Raw genomic sequence first — 24,499 nt, 5'->3', positions numbered from 1 at the left:
CCAAGAATTGACCATTGGGTTTAGACCATTCTGGAGGTTGTTGCTAGTTTGACAAAGGTGGTCTTGGTGAATAGAGTGATGAAATCTATACTGGAATGGAATAAAAAGAATAGATAGTAATCAAGTGAAGGTAGAGATAATAGACAACTCTTTCAATAATTTTTGCAACAGAGAAGTGGGCTATAAATGGAGAATGATGTTAAATGAAAGGATTTTTATTTTAAGATAGGAGAACTGAAACATGTTTATATGCTGATATGAGTTTTGATAGGTCAAAAGGAAAGTGAAGGCTATGCAAGTGGCAGGGCTAGCTATGGAGAGAAGAGATGGACAAGAAGGAATGCAAAGTGTGTGTGTGCGTGTGTGTGTGTGTGTGTGTGTGTGTGTGTTATAAAGATTCATGCAGATTGGTAGATCTGGTGATTGGACTATGAAGTATTTTTTTTTCTGGATGTTTCTAGCTTCCAATGAAATAAAAAGAAGTTTCATAAACTAAGTGAGAAATGAGAAACATTAGAGATTCGAGGAGTGAAGAAATTATGTAACATAATCATCTCAGGAAGTGTTAAAGCAAATTTAGTAGAGTAATGTAGTATGAGTCAAAAGGTAGTACCAAAGCCTTGGCTGGGTAGCTCAGCTGGCTAGGGTATCATCCCAATATGCCAAGGTTGTGGGTTCAATCCCTGGTCAGGGCACATACAAGCAGCAACCAATAAATACATAAATAAGTGGAACAACAAATCGCTCTTTTTCTCTCTCTCTTTCTTGTCCTCTCTTTCTCTAAAATCAGTTAATAAAAAATTTAAAAAATAACAAAAAAAACATACGGAGGAGCCATTTGAGATACAGTGGTATAATTAAAGTGAAACAAGTGGGATTTCCTCTAGGGAGCAAATGGCAAGGTTACTGAGGATATATGCAGCAGGGAAATTATATAATAAGCCATGGCATCTAAACCAAGTAAGAAGGAAGTGAGCGTTTGAAAATATGGTGAGTTAATGCATTGTCCAGATAAGACCAAAGAACTGTTGCTGAATGACAGGTGTTATTTAAATCTCAGGTAAATGAAACCCTACATAACCCACCCTTACAATTCTCCAAAGGGGCTGCACAATGTTACTCTAACCATACGCACACAACTTGAGCCCTGATGAAGTACTCTCAGAAGGCTAACTATCCACTCAGCATGTGATTTTATTTACTTCCAATTTCTCAGAAATGCATTTATCAAGAAAAGCAGGATCCATCAGTACAACAACTTTATCCCTTTTATTTTAAAGTATGCTTAAATGTTTTAATGCATCAAACTGAGACGCAGAACATCATTCAAACCAAACATGCTATTAGAGCATCATCTGTAAGTGACTTTTGTTTTTCTGCTTATTAATCTCTTAATAGCAATAAAGCATATTACCAAATTTGAAAGCTAATATATTTCCAGAATAATCTGAACAGCAAATAAAGAGAATCTTGTAATGCCATCTCAAATACTCTTCAGAAAACTGTTAAGAGGGCAAAAAGTCCATAAAGTAAGGCACACGGGTAGGCAACGAGAAGCTGTTGTCCTTCCATGTCCAAGGCAGAAATGAAGATTTTGGAAGCTGAGAGACTACACCAGACAATGATGACCAGTGCCAGCACAGTACCGATTGTGCCCCTGTAGCAAAGACAAAAGAGATGGTTACCTTACATCAGGAGAAAGAGGTTACTGAATCAGAGCTGCCTCTGAAATGTCTTTGGTACAATATTTATAACTACTTTCTCATTTGTAAAATGGGAGTGAGGAACCATATGAACTTAAAAGGCTTGGCCAGTTAGAAAATGTTTGAGTCAAATTCACCATCAGAAGCTAAATATTTCATACTTTAGTAGAACTGGACTTAATAGCAACAGAAGAATTCACTTGTAATTACTCTCATATGTCAACATTCATATTACAACTCCTGACATTCTTTTACATAAACTATGTTTAGAAACTTCTTTTACAGCTACAGAGTTCCTTCTCCAACACTTTCTTCCTAAATGTACCTACAGTATGAGCAGAAGATTACTGGACTGCATTCCAGTAGGGTGCCCAGCGCCCACTGCTCCCAAGTCCACTTCCCAGGATTTTGTCTGAGTAGCAAAGTCTGACACAACTCAAGTAGGAATGCGTGGAACAGGAAGGCACATATAAGCATTGCTTCCCACTTCGTCGCTAAGGATTGCTTTGTATGTGCATGTGTGGACTTTTTAGAATGCTGAAATATATTTGTTTAAATTGGTATCTTCAAGCTTTAGCTGGTTTGGCTAAGTGGATGGAGTGCTGGCCTGCAGACTGAAGGGTCCCAGGTTTGATTCCAGTCAAGGGTCCATGCCTGAGTTGCGAGCTCAATCCCTAGCAGGAAGCAGCCAATCAATGATTCTCTCTCATCATTGATGTTTCTATCTCTCTCTCTCCCACTCCCTGCCTCTCTGAAATTAATAGAAAATATAGTTACGTATAAAAAAGTAAGTAAATAAATAAATATCTTTAAGAAGTAACTGTGGAGGCAACTGGTTCTTTAAGAAGAAATGGGCAAGTAAGGTAATTAAGTCTAATCACCTTGGGGATAAAAAGGAAAGTGTGGGTGGTAAAGAGTGAATTTCTTTTCTTCTGTGCAAAACAGAATATATTATTTAGAAAAACAAGACATAAGACCTAGGAGAGATCTCAGGTCTATCTAGTTCCTAGCTTTAAAACAACGAAGTGACTTATAAAAATTGCACAGTAAAATGAGCATTATGTCAAAATCTCCTAACTCCTGGCACACTGTTCTTTTCACCATCAAACTACACTTCCTCAGTTAATCCTAGTTGAATCTGAAGTTGATAATTGTGTTTTTTGTTTGTGACAATGACAGGAAAACCTAATTTAATAATTGAATCAAAGTAAAACAAGTGAAAAATTATACAATATAACATAAATAAAAATATTTAAAAAGTATTCTAACAAATATTATATTCACTGGTTTAATTAGTATCTATTAGAAATAATTCCTAGGGTGATTTAATTTACCATTTTTTATGAACAAGAATGTAAAATTATACATGATTAATTTAAATGATATAGTAATAAGACTGAAAGGGCAATTTCAGTATAGTGGTCTTAGGCGCCAGATAGTTTATTTCCCTCTAATATAACTTAAAGGATTTCTAAATTATTTGTCATAATTTCAGAATGAAAATCTAATGAGAAAAGGTCCATACTTATGATGATTCCAAAAATCCAAGAGTTTTAGTTTTTATTTTCTTCCTCTAATAATCTGGAGTCATTTAAAATGCCCTAAAGTCTCAAATTTGCTGGAAATAATGTTTAAAAATTAGAATTTTTAAATGATAAATCATTATAGTATTCCTTGACAAAAGCACTTGATAAAAATAGAAACTGTAGAATTGCACTCTGTATTAACTTGTCAGATGTTTGTACTAAACAACATAGTAAGTGGAACAGCTTGCTTGCTAAAGAACTTGATAAGCAAAAACTGAAATTTTTCCATGGATAAAACTCAATAAATATACCTACAACTCACATTGTATTTATACATTGAAAGTATCCATTCTCTGTTGTATTCCTCTTTTTTTTTTTTAATGTTGAGGAGTACTTGCTGATTAAATAAGAGTTTGCTCTAAGTTATTTTCAAGAATGTTACTATAGCCCTAGCTGGTTTGGCTCAGTGGCTAGAGTGTGGGCCTGTAGAATGAAGAGTCACAGGTTCAATTCCAGTCAAGGGCACATGCCTAGGTTTCTGGCTCAAGCTCCAATGTGGGGCATACAGGAGGCAGCCAATCAATGATTCTCTCTCATCATTGATGTTTCTATCTCTCCCTCTCCCTTCCTCTCTGAAATCAATAAAAATAATCAAAAATAAAAAAATAAAACTAGCATTTAATAAAAAATAAAAAAGAATCTATATATATAAAAGCATAAGTGACCAAATGACCAAATGATCAGTCGACTGGTTGCTATGACATGCACTGACCACCAGGCAGACGCTCAATGCAGGATCTGTCCCCTCGTGGTCAGTGCACTCCCACAGCAGGAGTGCTGTTCAGCTGACCGATGGGCGCAAGACCACAGAGTCATGGCTGGCAAGTGCAGCTGCAGCGGCATAAGCCTCTCCTGCCTCTGCAGCAGCACTACTGAGTGGGAGCAACCCGGCACCCAGCCCTAGCTTGGGCTCCTCCCCGGCCGCCTGCTGCTTCATGCACTACTACATCAGCACTACTACATCCCTCGGGGGAAGATCAGGCTGAAACCTGCAGTCCAACATCCCCCGAGGTGTCTCAGATTGAGAGAGAGAGAAACATCCATGGGCCCTGACCCAGGGTATGGAGCAAACCTGCAACCGAACAAAGTACTTGCCCTTGACCAGAACCGAACCCTCAACCCTTTGGTGCACAGGCAGATGCTCTAACCACTGAACCACCATCCAGGGCAAGAGACCATATCTTAAAAGCATTTCCAACTAATTCATTTTCAATAATGCTATAAAAATATTATATGAGCCCTTGCCGGTTTGTCTCAGAGGATAGAGCGTCAGCCTGCCTGTGTTTGGTTCCAGTCAAGGGCATGTACCTTGGTTGCATGCTCCTCCCTGGCCTGGGCCCTGGTCAGGGCTCATGCAGGAGGCAACCAGTAGATGTGTTTCTCTCTGTCTTTCCCTCTCTCTTTCATTCTCCCTAAAAAAGCAATGGAAAAATATATTTGAGTAAAGATTAACACACACACAAAAAAAATTATATGAGACTAGTGGCCTGGTGCATGGATTCGTGCACATTGAAAGGAAATTAATTAGAATTCCTGGGGCAGCCGGGTGGCTTGAAGGGCGTCTGCAGAGTGGGGGGGCTGGGGGGTGGGGGAAAGGGGAGGAGAAAGAGGGGGAGGGGAGTGAGGGGAGAAGCTCAAGCTGGGGCATTCCTGCTCACGGCGCTGGCTCCGGTGCAGGGACCAATGCAGGTGGTCCCAGGTGGTGGCCAGCAGGTCAGGACTGGGCAAGACAGACCGGGCATGCCCTGGAGCCAACCTCCCAGGCCGGCAGCACCTGGGGCAGTGCCATGGCTTGAAGAGCATCTGCAGAGTGAACAGCGGGGTCCCTCTGGTAGATGGGGTCACTCGGCCTGGCCTGTGGGGATCAGGCCGAAACCAACCGGCACTCCAACATCTCCCGAGGGGTCCCAGAGTGCGAGAGGGCACTCTGCAACGTTGCTGTCGTACAGGGTGTGGAATGCATACGCAAGTGTGTAGTAAACCAGATTCAGGACCGACAGTGCCCCAGGAAAACATAACCCACAGCCAAAGGTGGAATCACACAGCCCCACGAGGAATTGGTCTCCCTCCTCTCTGGTTTGAGGGTGCTTCACTAGAGAACCACCGTTGCCAAGTCACTGCAGCTTGGCAGCTCCTGCATTGAGCATCTGCCCCTGGTGGTCAGTGCACGTTATAGGTACCGGCCAGTTGGCCAGTCGGACAGTCACTTAGCCTTTTATATATCTAGATTATATCTAAATAAAAAGATTAAATTCTTTTCTAAAATGTCTATCTTTGGTATTGGTAAGTTCTTTATATAATATCCTATCCAGTGTAGGGTTAATAACCTAAAATGTGGATCCCCCAAGAAAAAAATACAAATTGTGTCTCATTACAATGTGGAATCATGAGCACTGGTGGCAAATGTTTATTTCTACTTGGGTTTAGAGCATAACAAGTGACAAAGGACGATGTAATTACTTGGTCTCCCCAATCAAAGTGGTTGTGACATGCAGCTGTCCCGGGAGAGTGCCTGACTGAAACTTAGCTACTGCATCCTTACTAATGGTTTTGAATTGCAAATACTAACTGTTCAGGAAGTAATAAAGAAAAAAAAATTCTTGACTGAGCACATATGCCATAAAACTCTCTAGCATTAATATCCTCATCAGGGTTCCTGGGAATTCTGCACCACACGGAGCCCAGCTGAGAGAGAACAGTTGCTTCCCACCTAGAAGACAGAGTGCCTGGGAGCTGAGGCAATTTGTCAGCAGTTCACCAGGCACTTACTCTTCCACAATCAAACAAGTGAATTTTTTAAAGATCTTCCATTACCCATGACAATAGCTCATATTGAAGAATGTGACAACTCACAAAGTGCCAGTTTTAAAGGTTACTTGGTGTAATCTATTTTTGAAATCATTGATATAGAAACAGCACCTTAGCCAAAACTGGCATACTTCCCTGAATCTGCCTGTAGCTTTTTTAAAAAATATATATATAATTTTATTGATTTCAGAAAGGAAAGGAGAGGGAGAGATAGAAACATCAATGATCAGAGAGAATCATTGATCAGCTGCCTCCTGCATGACCCCCACTGGGGATCAAGACTGCAACTGGAGCATGTGCCTTTACCGGGAATGGAACCATGACCTCCTGGTTCATGGGTCAACACTCAACATCTGAGCCACCATGACTGGGCTTGCCTGTAGCTTTTAACAGTCATCGAGTCCCCAACTCCACCATCAAAATGATTGGGAAGAGGTCAATGTTGCTCTGGTGTGGCACGGTTTAGCAGTGATTGTGCATGTGGGGCTATGAGCGAACACGGACACTTACTGCAGTGAAAAGAAGACGGCGCTGCCGGACAGGATGACCATGGGGAGCAGGCAGTAACCCAGCACACTTGCCACACAGCCATAGGACACCCCTGAAGAGCTCATCAAGTTGAGTAAGGCATAAATCCCTAGGCAGCCGATGGCACTCATGCCATATATGTAACCAAACTGAACTTTTCCTGCCTGAAACAAGGAGAAGAAAACAGTTTGAATACACAGAAAGCATCAAGAGAAAATCAGGGTGTCAACAAATCAGAGAGCATTTTAGAATCAATCAGCTCAGCGCTGTTCCATATCTTTGTAGTGCTTACAATTATCAGGAGACTGGGAGTTCTGGGTAAGACACTGACTATGTTATGAATTCAGGTCCTGAAAACAAACAACCCTGACTATATTTGGGATGGCACAAGTATGCTAGAGAAGATGAAATATTTTTAGGTTTATTTATTTTTTTATCACAGATTGCCTATTAGAGCATAAGTAAGAATATATTTTCTCCCCATATTTGTTAAATAATAAATGAATCAATTAATGAAAAACATTCCAATTTAGTCTTGGTAATTTACAAGGCATATTAGTAATACTAGTGACCCAGTGCATGAAATTCGTGCACATTAAAAGGGAATTAATTAGAGGAAATATTTTAATATTGCTATTTGCCCTTTCTCTATAATAGAAGTGTCAGAGATGAAAGAAAATTAGTAAAATGTATATGAAAATCTTCCTCCTGTCAGAGTCTGGGGTGCGCCACAGGAACCAGAGTCAAGTCCCCGCCCACCCACATGTGCCTCGAAATCAAGCGAGATCCTAACTTGACTGGCCCCAACCCCATTGGGCTAGATCCAGACCTGGCCAGCCCCTCCCCCATCAAACTCCGTGGGTGGGGGGTGCAGCCTGAGGTCCCCCATCAAGCCCCACATAGCGGGGGGGCATGGCCTCAGGTCCTCCAGCCTGGCACCGGGGCAGGGGCCACGGCCCGAGGTCCCCCATCAAGCCCCACTAGGTGGGGGGTGCACCCTGAGGTTCCCCATCAAGCCCTGCCGGGTGGAGGACGCAGCCTGAGGTCCCCCAGCCTGGTGCTGGGGCAGGAGGTGTGGCCTGAGGTCCCCCGTCAAGCCCTGCCGGGCCTGGCGCCAGGGTGGGGGGGCGCGGCCTGAGGTCCCCTGTCAAGCCCCACCAGGCGGGGGGCGGGGGGCGCATCCCCAGGTCCCCCACCCCGGCCCAGCACCACATGCCTCAGGTCCCTGCTGATTGCTAGTTAAGGCTCGTTACGGGAACTTGGCCTCCGCTGTGGGCACAGCCATCTTGTTATGGCGTGATAGTCAATTTGCATATTCCCTCTTTATTAGGTAAGCTAAGCAAAGATCTATAGGATTTGCTATGTTAGGGTCTATTCTAAGCATTTCTATAACATATTTAATCTACACAACCATCCTATGAGATAGGTAGCATTATTTTATCAATTTTACACAGGAGGAAATTGAGGGGCGGAAAGTTTAAGTAACTCCCCAAAATAAAATAATGCTAATTGGTTGAAGTTGGCTTTGATCCCCAGTAGTCTGACTCTAAAATTTAGGTCCTTAACTACAGGAGCTTTAATAACTGAACTTATTTGACCTTTTATTACCCAGCATATCCCAAACTTACCACTGAAAATTTTGTTTTCATAATGCCAGGTTAACTGAACATACCTTATGAAAAGTTGATTTATATAAACTACCTGGTAATGAGTCATAAAAGAGGTACTGTTAATGGAATTCATTGGTGTTCAGGATATACCACTGAGCTTCTGAGGATTTATAAAAATAGCCACCACTCACAAAGCACTAGGGTCTAGGAGCTGAAGTATCTCCATTAAACTCATCTGGGGTAAGTGCAATCTATCATTAATTGAACAGAGGATATTTTAATGTTGGCTACCTGAGGATGCCAACGCTCCAGTCAAGATTGAATTTAGTTTTTACATTTACATTAAACTGACTAGAAATTCTAGATAAAGGTTGGATAAATTGGTTTTGGTTCTCATGGGAATTATTAAAAAACAGCAAAGGATCTGGTAAGTTGATTCAGAGAGTTTTTCAGCTGTCATTTTTTTTTTCCTTTTCCATAGCTGTTATTTGTGAAGTCCTTATGTCTTAGAGAACAAAGAAATATTTATTAATGAAGGGTATTGGAGAATGTTATGACCATTTTAATGATCAAAACTTTCCAGCTATTTTCAACTCTTCTTCTTCTGTAGTTATGGAGGCTGGTCACTACTAAGTTCTTTCACAAAAATGTCCCTGGGTTACACTGGCAGAATTCTCTCTTGCATTAGCCAGAGTAAGTTCTCATTGAATATCTTTTGTATTCTTTTGGAATTCTTTTGTATTATTTTGTGAAAAAACATTATGGATGCTAATGGACATGCTAAAAAACACATCAGTTATGCACTGCATCATTGGGTAGGTTTGCTCAACTTGGAAAATAGTGACACTTTCAAATCACTTTTAAGTAGTAAACATTTTATTTAATATTTTAATTGAATGTGATAATTCTAAGGTAATGATAGTTGTAATGGTGAAAAGCAACTTCTCTACACCCAAAAGACACACAGTCTGAATTTCCTGGCCCCAAGAAGTTTTGTGAATAGGGTGGGGAAAATAAATGATGAATGAAACTAATTTGGTAGCAAAATTGTCCCGTTCCATATCAGTTATTGACATTTCTCTTCATCTTGCTCTCTTGTTATTTTATTCAATTTAAAGTACAATTCCACTTGGCAGGGGCCAGTGCCATTTTTTAATTTGTTTTGAATTGTAACAGGGCTTTTAGTTGAAATGGAAAATAAATGTTCCTTTTTTTCTTTTCTTCTATTTTTTAAATTACCTACAGAGAACAGATCCCAGATCCTTTGTTACCAGAGAGCAGAGAAGAAGGGGGTAAGGAGTGGACTAAAGGGGTAAAAGGTGTTAATTGTATGCTGATTGATAGTAACCAACCTTTATGGGGAGATAACTTTGTAGTGTATAGAGATGCCAAATTATAATGTTATACTCATGAAGTATTTATAATTTAAAAAAAGAAATAAAAGAAAAAGAGTTCCATTTCTTTTTAACCCCAAAATTTTCAGGATCCTTCCTGCACTACCATCTTCATACTAAATCTGTATTTGAAATACTTATTCATGTGATTATCCTATATAATAAAAGGGTAATATGCAAATCGACTGAATGGCGGAACAACTGGTCGCTATGACACGCACTGAGCAGGCAGGCAGGAAGGCAGGCAGGCAGGCGGGCAGGCGAGCGGTTAGAGGCAATAAGACAGGCAGGCAGGTGAGCAGTTAGGAGGTGACCAGGCAGGCAGGCAGAGTGGTTAGGGTCAATCAGGCAGGCAGGCAGGCGAGCAGTTAGGAGCAATCAGGCAGGCAGGCAGAGTGATTAGGGGCCAATAGGTTGGGAGCGAGCAGGCAGGCAAGCAGTTAGGAGCCAGCGGTCCTGGATTGCGAGAGGGATGTCTGACTTCTGGTTGGATCAGGCCTAAACCGACAGTCAGACATCCCCTGAGGAGTCCCGGATTGCAAGAATGCACAGGCCAGGTTGAGGGACTCCCCCCACCCATGCATGAATTTTGTGCACCGGGCCTCTAGTACTGTTATATTGACCATGAATATTCTTTTTTCAGATCACACTATTAGATCTAATAAAAAAAAAAAAATTAAGGACCCATAGCTTTAAATCACTCATCTTTATTGTATTGGGGGTAAAAAGAATTTTGAGAGAAATAACAAGTAAAACTAAATTTGTGTTGTGTTTGAAGCTGTTCTTTTTAGTTTGCCTTCTTCAGCATGAAGAAAGTCCACTAAAAGGTATTGTGCCTTTATGTCAACATAAATCAGAAAAATGATGAGTATGTGACCGTGAATCTTACACCTCCAGGGACAATGAATAGATTTGGATATTGGTTCTGGATTTACTTTTGCTTTTTCTAGTATATATATATAGCTGCCCATAAGATCATCTTTTACATCTTTATTGATATTTTTTGAGAAAGAGAAATACCAATTTGTTGTTCTGCTTATTTATGCATTCATTCGTTTCTTGTACGTGCCCTGACCAGGGATCAAACCCACAACCTTGGCATGTCAGGACAATGTCATTCTAACCAACTGAGCTACCAGGCAAAGGCTCATCCTTCACATTTTAATTGGATATATCCAGAGTCAGGTTAACTTAGCTTCAAATGAATTCTGAGTTAAATCTGACTTCACTAATATCCACTTTATTTGTTTGTTTTGTCCTTATTGCTCTACATGTGTCAGAATCAGTTCCTAAGTAACCACATTCTAATGTTAAAATTGAAGTGATAATGTTTCCCTAAAAAGTTTCAGAAAATATCCATTTTCAAATATTCCCCAAAATTTCAGAACTGAAAGGAATCTTAAGTACCACTTTTAATAAATCTTATTTTGTCTTCAAAATGAAGAAATAAAGTTCAAGAAACAGGAAACAAAAGATTCAAGATCACACCTAGAGGAAAAGTTAAGGGTAGATTCAATTTTCTTACTTCCAATTGATTTCTTTGCCTATATAGCTTTGTACTACTTATGACAAAAGAGAGGATACTTAAATAACTCCAAATAACATTGTACACCCTAAAAAGATCTTAATGGAATTAATAATTTCCTTTAAAGGATGGTGCTGGTAGCATTTCTACAGAAAAAAACAAACAGCTGTTATATTACTTGAAAAAGAAAGATGAGTTAATATATTAAATTGATTGTTTCTGACTACTTGATTAATTGACACGGTCTTACTTAGCAGCATTTAATCTAAGATTATCAAATTACTGTGACAGAGACAGAAGGGAGGTTAGAGACTAAATTAAAACTCCAGTTGATATAGTATTTGATTTATAGAGTATTTGTATTTTCTGTAGTTCAAATAAAGAAATAGATGCTATCACTAAATACTATTGTACTAGATAAATATGTTGTGATTATTGACCACATTATCATGCAGAAACTAGACTTCTATCGGTGTTTTGATACTAGTATTAAGTAGTTAATAAATAAAAAGTGAAAATGTATATAATTGCAAATAACATTTTACAGCTACTTTTAAAAATTGTAACTATATTGGAGAAAAACAATTATGAGAAGTAGCTGTAAGAAAGGAAAGTGAACAAGGCCTAGAATTTTTAATTTCCTACATTATTTCTCCTGCAAAGTTTATCACTTTATGCTTTGATAAAGCCATATATTTTCAGGCTAGCTTGACCATATTTTTCATCCTGTGTTGTGTTTTTTATTAATACCCACCTGAGCATATGATTATTGATTTGAGAGAAAGGGAAACACTGATGTGAGGGAAACATTGATCGGTTATCTCCTGCACATGCCCTGACCCGGAGGACTCTCCAACCAACTGAGCCACCCACCTGGGGCCATCCTGTGTTTTTAATGTATTATCATTCTCTTTTTGGTATAAAATCATAAACCTCTTCTAATTTTTTTTCTTTCTTTTTAAAAATGAAACATTTTTCCAAATGATAAGCTAGAATGCTATCTAAACTTAACTTAGGTGGAAATATGTGACTTAAAAATCTTTTTGGCTTATTTTGATATTATTATTCCCAGATATAAAGAATGAAAGAGGCACATACACAAGGGAAATGGTGAAAGTTAGTGGGGGGAAATGTCATCATAAAAAGAATAAAACTGCCCTAGCCAGTTTGGCTCAGTGGATTGAGCATCAGCCTGCAGACTGAAGGGTCCTGGGTATGATTCCAGTCAAGGGCACATGCCTGCGTTGCAGGCTCGATTCCTAGTAAGGGGCATGCAGGAGGCAGCCAATCAATGATTCTCTCTCATCATTGATGTTTCTATCTCTCTCTCCCTCTCCTTTCCTCTCTGAAATCAATTAAAAAATATTTTAAAAAAAGAATCACGGAGATGAAGACCCATCTCAGACTTCATTGGATACTAGAAATACCCTAGAGATACACCCCAACCAAGAAAATGATGAACAAAGAGAAAGGATTTGTCCGGTGTCACAATACAAATTTCACAAAAAGCAAGAAATGAAATTTAAGCCTTATATTTCCCAAGTTCATGTGCTCCCTTCAACTATTCCAGATTGACATTTTTTTCTTAATAACAATAAGGACCTAAATGATTACCTGCTTTGTTAAAAAATTTTGATTTGGTGATTTTATCTTTAAAATTTTATTTAAATTTCTATTTTTTTTTATCAGTTGTAATGCATGATGGCAGTTTCTATTTTGTCACTATAGTTGTATGAAATATGTCTCTATCTCACCCCCCAAAAATGTAGCCACAGATTAAACAGACAATTTTCACTGTGTAAAGTGCCCTACTGCCTTCTGTGTTTCCAAAGCACTCTGCAAAAATCTCATTGGAAAGGACACACATTTAAATCTGATGCTGCTGTCCTTTACCAGAAGCAGGGTGGCTCCCAGCGCCACACAGAACAGGATGGGCCCAGCCAGGTCGGTTTCATTCATAATGCTGCCATCTGCTGGCTTCAGTGGGTTTAACACTGTCAAGGTTTTTTGCCATATGTGATCAAAATTAATTCCAAGTTCTGCAAAAAAAAAAGGAGGGGGGAAGGTAATATAAATATAGAAAAATATTTATATTAGAAATATAAACATCAGAATATAGAACATCAAATATAAACATCAAATATTAGAAAAATAAACATCAGTAATATTCTTTAATTAAAGTTAATATATTTGATTCACTTGCTTAAATTTTAATCTGATTGTTATAACTTTGTAATCTAAAACTCCAAGTAAAAATTTAAACCATAAATAAGATTAAATTTTTATTTGCAAACAATGAGCTAAGAGAAATATTTTAGACAAATACTTCCATAAGGAAAAGTATCCCTGACTTACGTAGCTAATACAAGCTTAAAATCTAGCTGAAAATTGGGAAATGAACATTCTACAGTAAAAACTAAAATGTAACGGTAGACCCAAAGTCCCATCCTATTGCCCATTTAGACATTTCCTTTCCCTGCAATTTCCATTGCTCACACTTTGGAAATATTGTTATATCAAACATAGTATAATTTTTTCCCTAGAACAGTGGTCAGCAAACTCATTAGTCAACAGAGCCAAATATCAACAGTACAACGATTGAAATTTCTTTTGAGAGCCAAATTTTTTAAACTTAAACTTCTTCTAACGCCACTTCTTCAAAATAGACTTGCCCAGGCCGTGGTATTTTGTGGAAGAGCCACACTCAAGGGGCCAAAGAGCCACTTGTGGCTCGCAAGCTGCAGTTTGCCGACCACTGCCATAGAAGAACTAGAGATAAACTAGAGATATTTGTCCCAGGTCTGGGATTTCCTTTGACATGGCCTAGGCTAGGGAGAGGAGAATGCTACCTGCCTGAAATGTCACAGAGAAGAAAGGGAATGGTCTTTTCGGCAAGTAAACGGAATCATGATGTGCACACATATTCTAACAAGCTAAATGCTCTGCGTGGTTGAGTCTGTGTATTTAGAGATTAAATTCTCTTTTTTTAAAAATATGTTTTTATTGATTTCAGAGAGGAAGGGAGAAGGAGAGAGAGATAGAAACATCAATGAGAGAGAATCATTGATCAGCTACCTCCTGCATGCCTCCTACTGGGGATGGAGCCCGCAATCTGGGCATGTGCCCTTGAAGGTAATAGAACCTGGGACTCTTCAGTCTACAGGCCCACGTTCTATCCACTGAGCCAAACCAGCTAGGGTAAGATTAAATTCTTGAGAAAAGTTAACTGTTTCCTTTTATGAGTGGTGGTGGTGGAATAAAATATCCTGCCATTTGCAATAACATGGATAGAACTTGAGGGCATTATGTGAGGTGAAACAAGTCAAGAAAGACAAATACTGCATGATATCAATTATATGTTGAACCTAAAATTTATTTTAAAAATTAGTCAAACTTATAGAAACAGAGTAGAAAAGTGGTTGCCAGAGGCTGTGGGACAGGTAGGAAGTGGTTGGTATAAGGGTACAACCCATTCCACAAAAACAAACAAACAACAACAATAGAATCCATGCTTTTTATCAAGTCAACGGGCAGTCAATATAATGGTTGTATTTTTTTTTTAATTGAGCCCAATTCTCCCATGTGAAGGATTGTCTCCCTAAATCATTTGTATGTGGCATTCAACTTCCCTTCCTAGAATTTAGTAACTCTCTTTGGTCAGCTACAGAGTATACATAGTTCAACCTTTGCAGTGGCTCATACCACCGGACACCTTGCAAAGCTGACTTTTCTATGCAGAGAAGGCCAGGTGGACCTTTAATAATGGCCATGACCCCAAGAGGCCTTGCTTTAACAGGGACCTTGACATTTTTCAGACTGACAGGCAGAAGTTGGTCTGAACTAGGATGGAAAGCATTTCTCTCACTCATTTCACATTCAGATTGATGACTACTATCCCAAGCTTGAAAGGAAAAAAATCTGGTTGGTTAAATTAATCGTGGGCAAATAATCTATATTATAACATTCATGCTGCATTCTTTTTATTTTCACAGTGTATTTATTATTTCTTAATGAACATACACTTTGGAGACTATAAGCAGTCGGCCAAGCTTAAAATGAGGTTAGAATAGTGATTTTCAACCATCGTGCTGCAAGAATTTTTAAAACATGCAATACCTGATTATTTTGTCAGAGCACTGACCTCTTCTCCCTTAAATTGTCAAATAAAAAATTTCAAAAGCCAACGCAACAATAGCTGCCTTGTGTGAATGAATTAAAATCATGCCTACTTTTGTCAGATCTGCAGAATATTATATTATATTATATTATATTATATATATATATTTTTTGATGTGCTGCAGAATTTTAGTAATTAGTTTATGTGTGCCAAGAGATAAAAAAGAAAAGGTTGAAAATTGCTGGGTCAGAATGTCTAATGTAATTTTTAAAAGAGCAGACTTTAAAAAATTGAGAAATATAGTAGGTGAATTAATTTCACCTGAAATTTATGTTGCTTTCTAACTTCATTTTAAATTTAGACATTTATGTTAATAATGTTTTCAGTATTTGCCACAATAAAGTGGCCTTTAATTCAAAATATCTTTTTTCTGAAAATGCATAATTATTCCCAAAGAAAATCAAATGCTTTATGAGACATTATTACTGATTTCAATCATGTATTTAATAGAATAATTAACTTCTATATATGTTTCAACATTGAGTCAAAAAACAGTAAACGAACCTAAGACATACTAAATATTTTCATAAGAAAAAAGATTTTATGTATTTTCTACCAAAATACATTGCCATAATACAGTGTAGGACAAAAGCAGATTTACAGTTGTGAGTACATGAAACAGAGTTTATTATTATTTATTAATTATTGTATTATTTTCCATACAAAACTGTAAAGCTACTTTTGCCCCACGCTATATTTTGTTTTCAAATGTATTACAAGGTATGCAAATGAGATTATAAGTATTATTAATTGTAGATGATCTAATATTACACTTTATTATATAAAATAAGATAAAAATTGCTGTGAAATTTGAATGCAAAATTATTGTTCTACTGTCATCTAGTGGTAGTGAAGTATAAGATATGTAAGTGCTATAAAAATGAATTAATATATTTATTTTTTATGCAAATTGTGTCATTGGCCTTTGAAACACAAACATCAGGCTATGCTACAAATACCAAATATCACAGTAATTTTTCTGGTCTGATAGACTCAAATTGACTATTAGCCTTCAAGGTGTATTTTTTAACATATTGATTGTATATTACTGAATAGCAAAAGTTATCATTCTTACACAAAACTAAACAAGCCTTTTAGACAACAAAGCATTTAAGGCATAAACAAGCACAGTTTCAGATAACATGTTTTTGTGCAGGGGATGTTTTATTATACATTCATAATTTTATAGGTTGTCTTAACGTACACTCTAAAAAAAGCTGGCAAATGTCATTCATCACCTTATCGCAGAAATTCTGCCTAAGGCCTTTTCATATCTTTTATAGATGAAGCTTGAGACTTTCACAAAGTCACTCAAGCTGAAGAACATTATTAGAGCAGAGCTTAGAAATTCCATAGATTCAAAATGCAAAATTATAGTAAGTGCTCTCTCTTCTAACATACTATACATTTGATGGGGATAATCACAAAGGGAAAAAATAATCAATAAATTTTCGCTTATATGTGTAAAGTGGGAAGGGAAGCAGTTTCATTAAGTGGGGTGGGAAGGGTGGTTACTTTGATATAACCACTTTTCGAAATGATGTCTTCACTGTTGTCCAGACATTGCCAGGGAGTTCAAATTTAAGAAACAGTGAAGGAACCTGTGATAACTGTAGCAATAGCACATACCTCCTTCTGATTCCCCACACACAAACATGCGGCAGACTTCCACTGCTTTAAGTGTCTTGAAGAGGCAGGTTTGTTTACACGTGGAACAGTCACACACAAAACACTGTATGCATCATGCTGACAGCACACGTTACGTGCTCATTATTGCTATTATTCTCGAGCTGTACACACATTAACAGCACTTCCTTAACTTATCTTCTAGCAAAGGAGGCTCTTCATCAAAACTGTCAACGTAAGGAGATTGTGAATAATAGTCCGGGTTGGATGCTGGCTGAAAATATTGTCCAGTGTAACCTGATGACATGAGCATCTCCGGTGGGACAAAGGCAAGCGGAGGCTGCTCAATGGCTTGCTGTCTAGAGAAAGGAAAACACTGGTATTTATGCATCTAAGAAAGGGATATCATGACAAATCAAGGAAATGAAGGAAACTACAATTTCTCTTTCATGAATTATCCCAGGTTTTATGAATATTTAAGCATGAAAGAAATAACTTGCTTAGAGTTGAACTTTAATCAAAAAAAGTGAAGTCACTGGTCATGAAAAGACTTCTAGAAGACTGATCCATACCAACTAATATTTATTGATTATGTACAACATGCTGTCACTTTTTCTTACATTTTCCCATGTAATTAGACTTAGTAAGGTAAAATCTGTCATTTTAGTCCCATTTTACAGAAAGCGAAATAGAGGATCCTGGAGACTGAATGACTTGCCTAGAATCACGGAGCGCAGCAGGTGTCCATCTCTGAACTGAAGCTGGACTCTTACACACACTGAGCACTCTGCCTCTTACACACACTGCCTTTTTCACTGCTATGCATGGCAATCACCAAACATGGACATCCTTTATAAATGTGTGGAAGCAGCAAGTGTAAATCACAATTTTAACAGTATAGCCAATTCATAGGAAAAAATAAATGTATAAACTGACTGCTGTCCATAAAGAAATAGACTTTCTAGCTCTGGCCATTCCCAGACAATTATTGCCAATCAAATGATCTGTGAGCACCTAACTAAAAGCATTCAGTAGCGTCCCTCTTTTGAAGTATGCGATTTAGTTTGTCCAAAGAAGTTTCTTGTCAAACATGACATTTCCTTGACCATGTTTTTGTTTGTTTTTTTATTTCATCATTTGTGTCAGGAAGCTGAAAAACAACAATCTTAGTAAATACTTTCTTGTGAAAGCTAGAAAAAGGAAGAAAGAGTGTGTGACATTATTTGGTCATTTTTAATTGTGTGTTTTCTGAAGGAAGGGGAAGAAATATAAATTGTCCTTATTAACATGTGTTAAGTTTATCCTATCAAAATATCTTAGGCTAAACTAAGCTAAAAATACAGCCCAGGATTCTAAACTTTATAGCTCTCTGGGATCTCTTTATGTTAAAATACTTACAAAATGGCTTTTTATACTTTCCTTCCAACATTCATCTTAATATGAAGTCTAAGAATAACATATTCATCCTCCCTTATATGAGTAAGCCTGAAAGAGAAGATATCCTCTTTTGAAAAATAAAGCTATAAAATAGAAAAATATATACATTTAATCATTCACTAACTCACCATAAGCTCATTAAGGGCAGAGACCTGATATACTTCTTGAATCACCCACAGCAGCAAATTTCAACTGGTTGCTGTGCTGCAAGAATTTTTTAAAAATGCAAAACCTGACTATTTAGACAGGGGCACTAACCTTTTTTTCCCTTATATTGTCAAATTTTAAAAAATGACAACAGCCAACACAATAGCCATCTGGTGTGAATGAGTCAAAATTATACCTTTTTTTTCTCAGATCAGCAAAAAATATATGTTTGTGTGCTGCAGAATTTTAGCGTTTATGTGTGACAGAGATTAAAAGAAAAAAAAGGTTGAAAATCGCTGTTCCAAACCATATGCTGATTACTGTAATTGTTCATGAAATCATGTGGCATATTTCTAATCTTTCTTTAAAAAAAAAGAAAATATTTTATTTATTTCAGAGAGGAAGAGAGAGAGAGAGAGAAAGAGAGATATCAATGATGAGAGAGAATCATTGAATCATTGATTGGCTGCCCCCTGCATGCCTCCACCATGTGCCCTGACTGGGAATCGAATCATGACTTCCTGGTTCATAGGTCAATGCTCCATCACCGAGCTACGCTGACTAGGCTCTAATCTTTCTTTTTAAACAAAGTAGGCCCACTATCAAAAGTACTGGTAGAAACGCATTATATAGAAGAAACTGAATGGCTACTTAGTTGATAAAGCTTTCCCTAGATAAGTTTTTTTTTTTTTTTTTAATGCAACCAGTTCTAGAAGAATGAAAGGGGCAAATAGAGATGAGTGAATGGACTAGTGTCTAAGACTATTTTATTGATATATTAGGGTGTCCCTCAGCCCAGCCTGCACCCTCTCCAATCTGGGACCCCTCGAGGGATGTCTGACTGCCCGTTTAGAACCGATCCCGGTAGAATAAGGCCTAAATGGGCAGTCGGACATCCCTCTCACAATCCAGGACTGCTGGCTCCCAACTGCTCGCCTGCCTGCCTTCCTGATTGCCCCTAACCACTTCCGCCTGCCAGCCTGATCACCCCCTAACCACTCCCCTGCCAGCCTGATTGATAACTAACTCCTCCCCTGCCAGCCTGTTTGCCCCTAACTGCCCTCCCCTGCAGGCCTGGTCACCCCTAACTGCCCTCCCCTGCAGGCCTGGTCCCCCCCCAACTGCCCATCCCTGCAGGCCTGGTTGCCCAAACTTCCCTCCTCTGCTGGCCTGGTCACCCCTAACTGCCCTCCCCTGCAGGCTTGATCACCCCCAACTGCCCTCCCTTGCAGACCTGGTCCCTCCCAACTGCCTTCCCCTGCTGGCCTAATCGCCCACAACTGCCCTCCCTTGCAGGCCTGGTCCCTCCCAACTGCCCTCCCCAGCTGGCCATCTTGTGGTGGCCATCTTGTGTCCACATGGGGGCAGCCATTTTTGACCACATAGGGGCAGCCATCTTGTGTGTTGGAGTGATGGTCAATTTGCATATTACTCTTTTATTAGATAGGAGGATTGAGGTCTGGTGCATGGGTGGGGGCCAGCTGGTTTGCCCTGAAGGATGTCCTGGATCAGGGTGGGGGTTCCCTTGGGTGTGGGGTGGCCTGGGCAAGGGGCCTGTGGTGGTTTGCAGGCCGGCCACACACCCCGGCAACCCAAGCAGAGGCCCTGGTATCTGGGATTTATTTATCTTCTATAATTGAAACTTTGTAGCCTTGAGTAGAGCCAAGCCTCCTGCTCGCTCATGGCTGCAGCCATTTTTGTTGGGATTTATTTATCTTCTGTAATTGAAACTTTGTAGCCTTGAGCGGAGACCAAGGCAGGCCAGGGATGTAGAAGCTTGGCTTCCTCCATCACCGGGGGCAACTCAAGCCTCCTGCTCTCTCCAGCTCCGTAGCTACTGCCATTTTTATTGGGATTTATTTATCTTCTATAATTGAAACTTTAGCCTTGAGTGGAGGCCTGGGCTGGCCATGGTGTGCAGAAAGCTTGGCTTCCTCCATTCCTCCTGCTTGCTCCGTGGCCGCAGCCATCTTGGTTGGGTTAATTTGCATACTCACTCCTGGTTGGCTGCTGGGTGTGGCTTGTGGGTGTAGCAGAATGATGGTTAATTTGCATATTATTCTTTTATTAGATAGGATTATCCTGGCCTCACCAAAACTCATGCCCAGGTGCTAATAACCAGGCTTAAGGAAACATAACTTCCACAATTACTCCAGGCAAAGCAATCTCTATGAATGAGGGGATTCAGTACAGGACCCACCCCCACCCCTGCCAAGAGCAAAACACATTTTTACAAGAAAATATTGTCCAGTACCAGCCAAGTCCTCTCCTTTTCTTTTTCATCTCTCTATTCCTCTCTGCTACTTCATCCAACAAAACATGTTCAACAGGAGCTTTGCCTCTATTGACCTTGTTATAATGGAGGGATAATATTAAAATCCCTCCACTGTTATTTAGAAAATAAAATTTTTAAATTTTTCCTATAAAGGGAACCTCAAACTTCTTTATCTTTAAAAATTATCTTGGTCATTTTCTAAATTAAAGTTTTTCTTTTTATTTTATAACTTTGTACATATTGACTATAGCAATTAATACTATGTCTCCGTGAAGGAAACCTAAGCTATACCAAAATAATCACATTATTAATCCACACTCCAACCCAGAAAAACCCTACAAATACCCAATTCTCTTGTTTTAGGCCTTTCTCTGACAAATTACTCTGCACCATAATTTTAACCATATATCTTGAATCAACACTTACTCCCATGTCTTCTAGTGTTATCCTTTTTTACTAGATGGTTCCAATTTTGAATGACTATGCCAATGACATTCTCTGATATTAAAGTGATGTCTTTCAAGCCTACAGTATCCTTTCATAAAAAATACCAAATCAGGACGAATGGACTGGACGCTACTAATTGCTCTGTGAAGCCTATGAATTAGTAGCCTATTATGAGTCAGACTGATATACCCACCACTTCAGGCAACTGTGAAGTGATTGCAAAATTCTCCTTTAGAACTGGCAACATTCTTGGTCAGATTTTCCTTCTTTTGCCTGACTCTGTGGAGTTACATTTCTTCCTGTAATGAGAGTCCAAGGGTAGATTTGTCCTGAACCAAGTAGAGTAGTTAGCCAATACAGCCACTGAAGTCAGACTGCCTGGGTTCAAATCCCAATTTTATAATCTACTAGATGTAGGGACGAAACCGGCTCTCCAACATCCCCCGAGGGGTCCCAGATTGCAAGATGGCTCAGGCCAGGCCTAGGGACCCCACTGGTGCACGATCGGGGCTGGGGAGGGATGCGAGAGGTTGGCCAGCTGGGAGGGACCATGGGAGGGCTCCAGGGCATGTCCAGCCCATCTCACTCAGTCCCAATCAGCCAGACCCCAGCAGCAAGCTAACCTACCGGTTGGAGCGTCTGCCCCCTGGTTGTCAGTGCATGTCATAGCGACTGGTCGACCGGTCGACTGTCTGCCCCCCGGTGGTCAGCACATCATAGCGAGCAGCTGAGCAGCCTTAACATATCATTAGCATATTACACTTTGATTGGGTTGAACAGCCAACCGGACGACCGGACACTTAGCATATTAAGCTTTTATTATATAGGATACAAATTACCTCACATTCTGTGCCCCAGTCTCTCATCTGTAAAATGAAGATAATAGAACTCAAAGTTGTGGTGAATTAAATTCACTAAAATAAGTAAAGCGCTTAGAATAGTGTTGGGCACACAATACGTGACCAATAAGCATTAGCTAAGTATTTGTCTGTTCTTTTTTTCCTGATACTTACACTAAAGAATTCTAAACATCTTTCATACACCCTGGCAGAGCATCTGTATCTGTAATAGTTGCCTTTCCAATTAGTCACTTTTTCAAAGAAAACAATGCAATTAGGAGGCTAAGAGTTTGAATCTCTTCTGTGATGATCACCTTTAGCCTTTTCCCATGTTGGTTTCCCTGGAATATCTAAAGTGACTTTGACAACATCCCCGCCATTCCATGTTTTCCTTTCAGATGAACCTCCACTCTACTCATGTCAGGATTTCTGTGTCTGAGCCATAAAGCAATGACCGCACACCTGATCTACATAAAAGTCCTTGGTATGCTCACCAATTCGTCAATATTCCCTCTTTCATTCCCTGTACCATAATGTTCCAACAAACCTCCAGAGGCTTGTTTGTCTTCACTTACATAATACTGTGTTAAGATAAGGAATAGTCTCTTGCTGGGGAAAGTTTCTGACCTCTTTCCGAATCAACAAGACTTAACATTCATCTTCTGATGCAAATATAGAAGGTCATTGTTAGAAGACTCAGTTTTGATTTCTGTGTGTTGCAGACTTGGTTATTGCACACGCTTCCCTGCACTCCATCACGAAATCACTAACTACATATTTTATTGGAGGCTTTGTTTTCTAAAACTATAGGTTTGGACTTCCATCATGAAGCTTTTAACTGAGCTGCTTTCCTTTGTCAGTACGTTCTTCGGGGAATACAGGTGGTGCGCTCACTCCCAGTGTCATATGGAGAGCCAGAGTGTAAACCAGATGGTAAAAAATGTACCATCAAATAAGTCCCATTCATTGTAAGTCTATCTCCACACTTAGAGTCACATTCAAGTGTATGTGTATTCCACCTGAGGTGACAAAGGTTTCAGAATTTGCAATACCATCAACAGCGTAAGACAACAATATGACATATCTACACTGTTGACTAAAAGAATTTAGTCAGAACCTCCAGAAACATTTCATCTATGTAAGTCTCCCATCGAGCCAGTCAAATCGGGCATTCTACGTGAACTTGGTAAGAACATATAATATAGGATCAGTTTGATGGTAGAGTGGTTTAGGAAAGTGTAGCTAGGGTAGTTAACCTATGTAACATTCCCAAATCCTGGCTAGTCCAGCGAGTGCACAGTAACCATGTGCCACTGATATGCCATTAGCTATGTTTAACACCAGGGAATGATCGACCTGGGGATTCCAATGAAATGATGACTCAGTACTGGTCTGATAATATCCTACCAAATATACTGTCCACATTCAAAGGGGGTTTTCCAGTTGTCACCTTTCTGCAGACATATCTATTTCTTTTTCTTAATAATTTGAATAGTTTTCCCATTTCAAAAATTGGATACATATAGTCGGAAAATATAGCCTAGATAACTGACTAGCAGTGATTGGAAATGATGCCTACCCAAAGGACTGGACAGAAATTTTAAAATGAGAACCCTCTTTCTTGTTCATTCTAAAATAAGATAACTTGTTTTGAAATATAAATATCTTCATTGTTTTAGTTAAGTACAGTCAACCAGCTTTCCAATTAACATGCCATTGAGCTGAACAAGCCTTTTAAAGGAAGCTCCCATTTATTGGGGAGGAGGGGTATGGGAGAGGACAGAGACAGAGCGATAGATTAATTGATTATAACACTATAACTACCCTCTGGATTCCTATATCTTTTGCCAGGATGATCAACATATTATTTTGACTTGGGGAGTATTTTAATTGAACTACTCACTGAATGAATAAAAGGTCAAATCTCTGGAGTTTGTTTGATGTACACTAGTAATTCGCTGGCCCAAGTCCGTGTTTTATGTACTCATAAAACCACCACAGCTAGGATGGCCTTTTCTAATTCCTGAGACATGCAGTGTGGGTTACAATTTAAATGTTACCACCTCCAAATAAGGATTTGGATTTAAATGCAAATAAGCAGGCAAGGCCATCAACCTGATACAATATAATCAAGAGTTTTCCTCATTTGATTATATTAACTTCCATCTCTTGGTCATCTTGATTTCTGGGCAATATTGATATGTAAAATCAAACCTCACTGGGCAAGGTGGGGTGTGGAAGAAAGCTGTGATCATGAGTCCCTGCTTAAAGGGGAAAGCTTTATTACCCTCTTATTAGACATTTCAGGATAGTTTAGCTTGAAAATATAGATTGCAGGTGCTGCCCAGGTACTTAGCCCAAATGGAGCAGAGAAGGGAGAAAAGAAACAGAAATTCA

General features: G+C 39.2%; 1 protein-coding gene across 7 annotated transcripts in view; it reads right to left on the bottom strand.

The window, feature by feature from the left end:
• Window positions 1–1,273: 1,273 nt before the first annotated feature.
• The window catches only part of YIPF7 (Yip1 domain family member 7), a 34,694-nt gene continuing 11,468 nt past the window's right edge, over window positions 1,274–24,499 (bottom strand). For 5 of the 7 annotated variants that reach the window (XM_079772646.1, XM_079772644.1, XM_079772642.1 and 2 more), the window contains one exon: window positions 17,002–17,316. In XM_079772646.1, coding sequence (XP_079628772.1) covers window positions 17,133–17,316 — 184 coding nt within the window. In that variant the 3' untranslated portion in view covers window positions 17,002–17,132. Of the gene's footprint in view, window positions 1,658–6,607; window positions 6,790–13,047; window positions 13,194–17,001; window positions 17,317–24,499 lie in introns of those variants that run through there. The other 2 variants (XM_079772647.1, XM_079772641.1) reach the window with 2 other exon arrangements.

Source organism: Cnephaeus nilssonii (genome assembly GCF_951640355.1).
Source record: "Cnephaeus nilssonii genome assembly, chromosome: 1".
Classification (NCBI taxonomy): domain Eukaryota; kingdom Metazoa; phylum Chordata; class Mammalia; order Chiroptera; family Vespertilionidae; genus Cnephaeus; species Cnephaeus nilssonii.
Note: the sequence above shows the minus strand (reverse complement) of the source record. Positions and strands in the feature narration are given on the sequence as shown.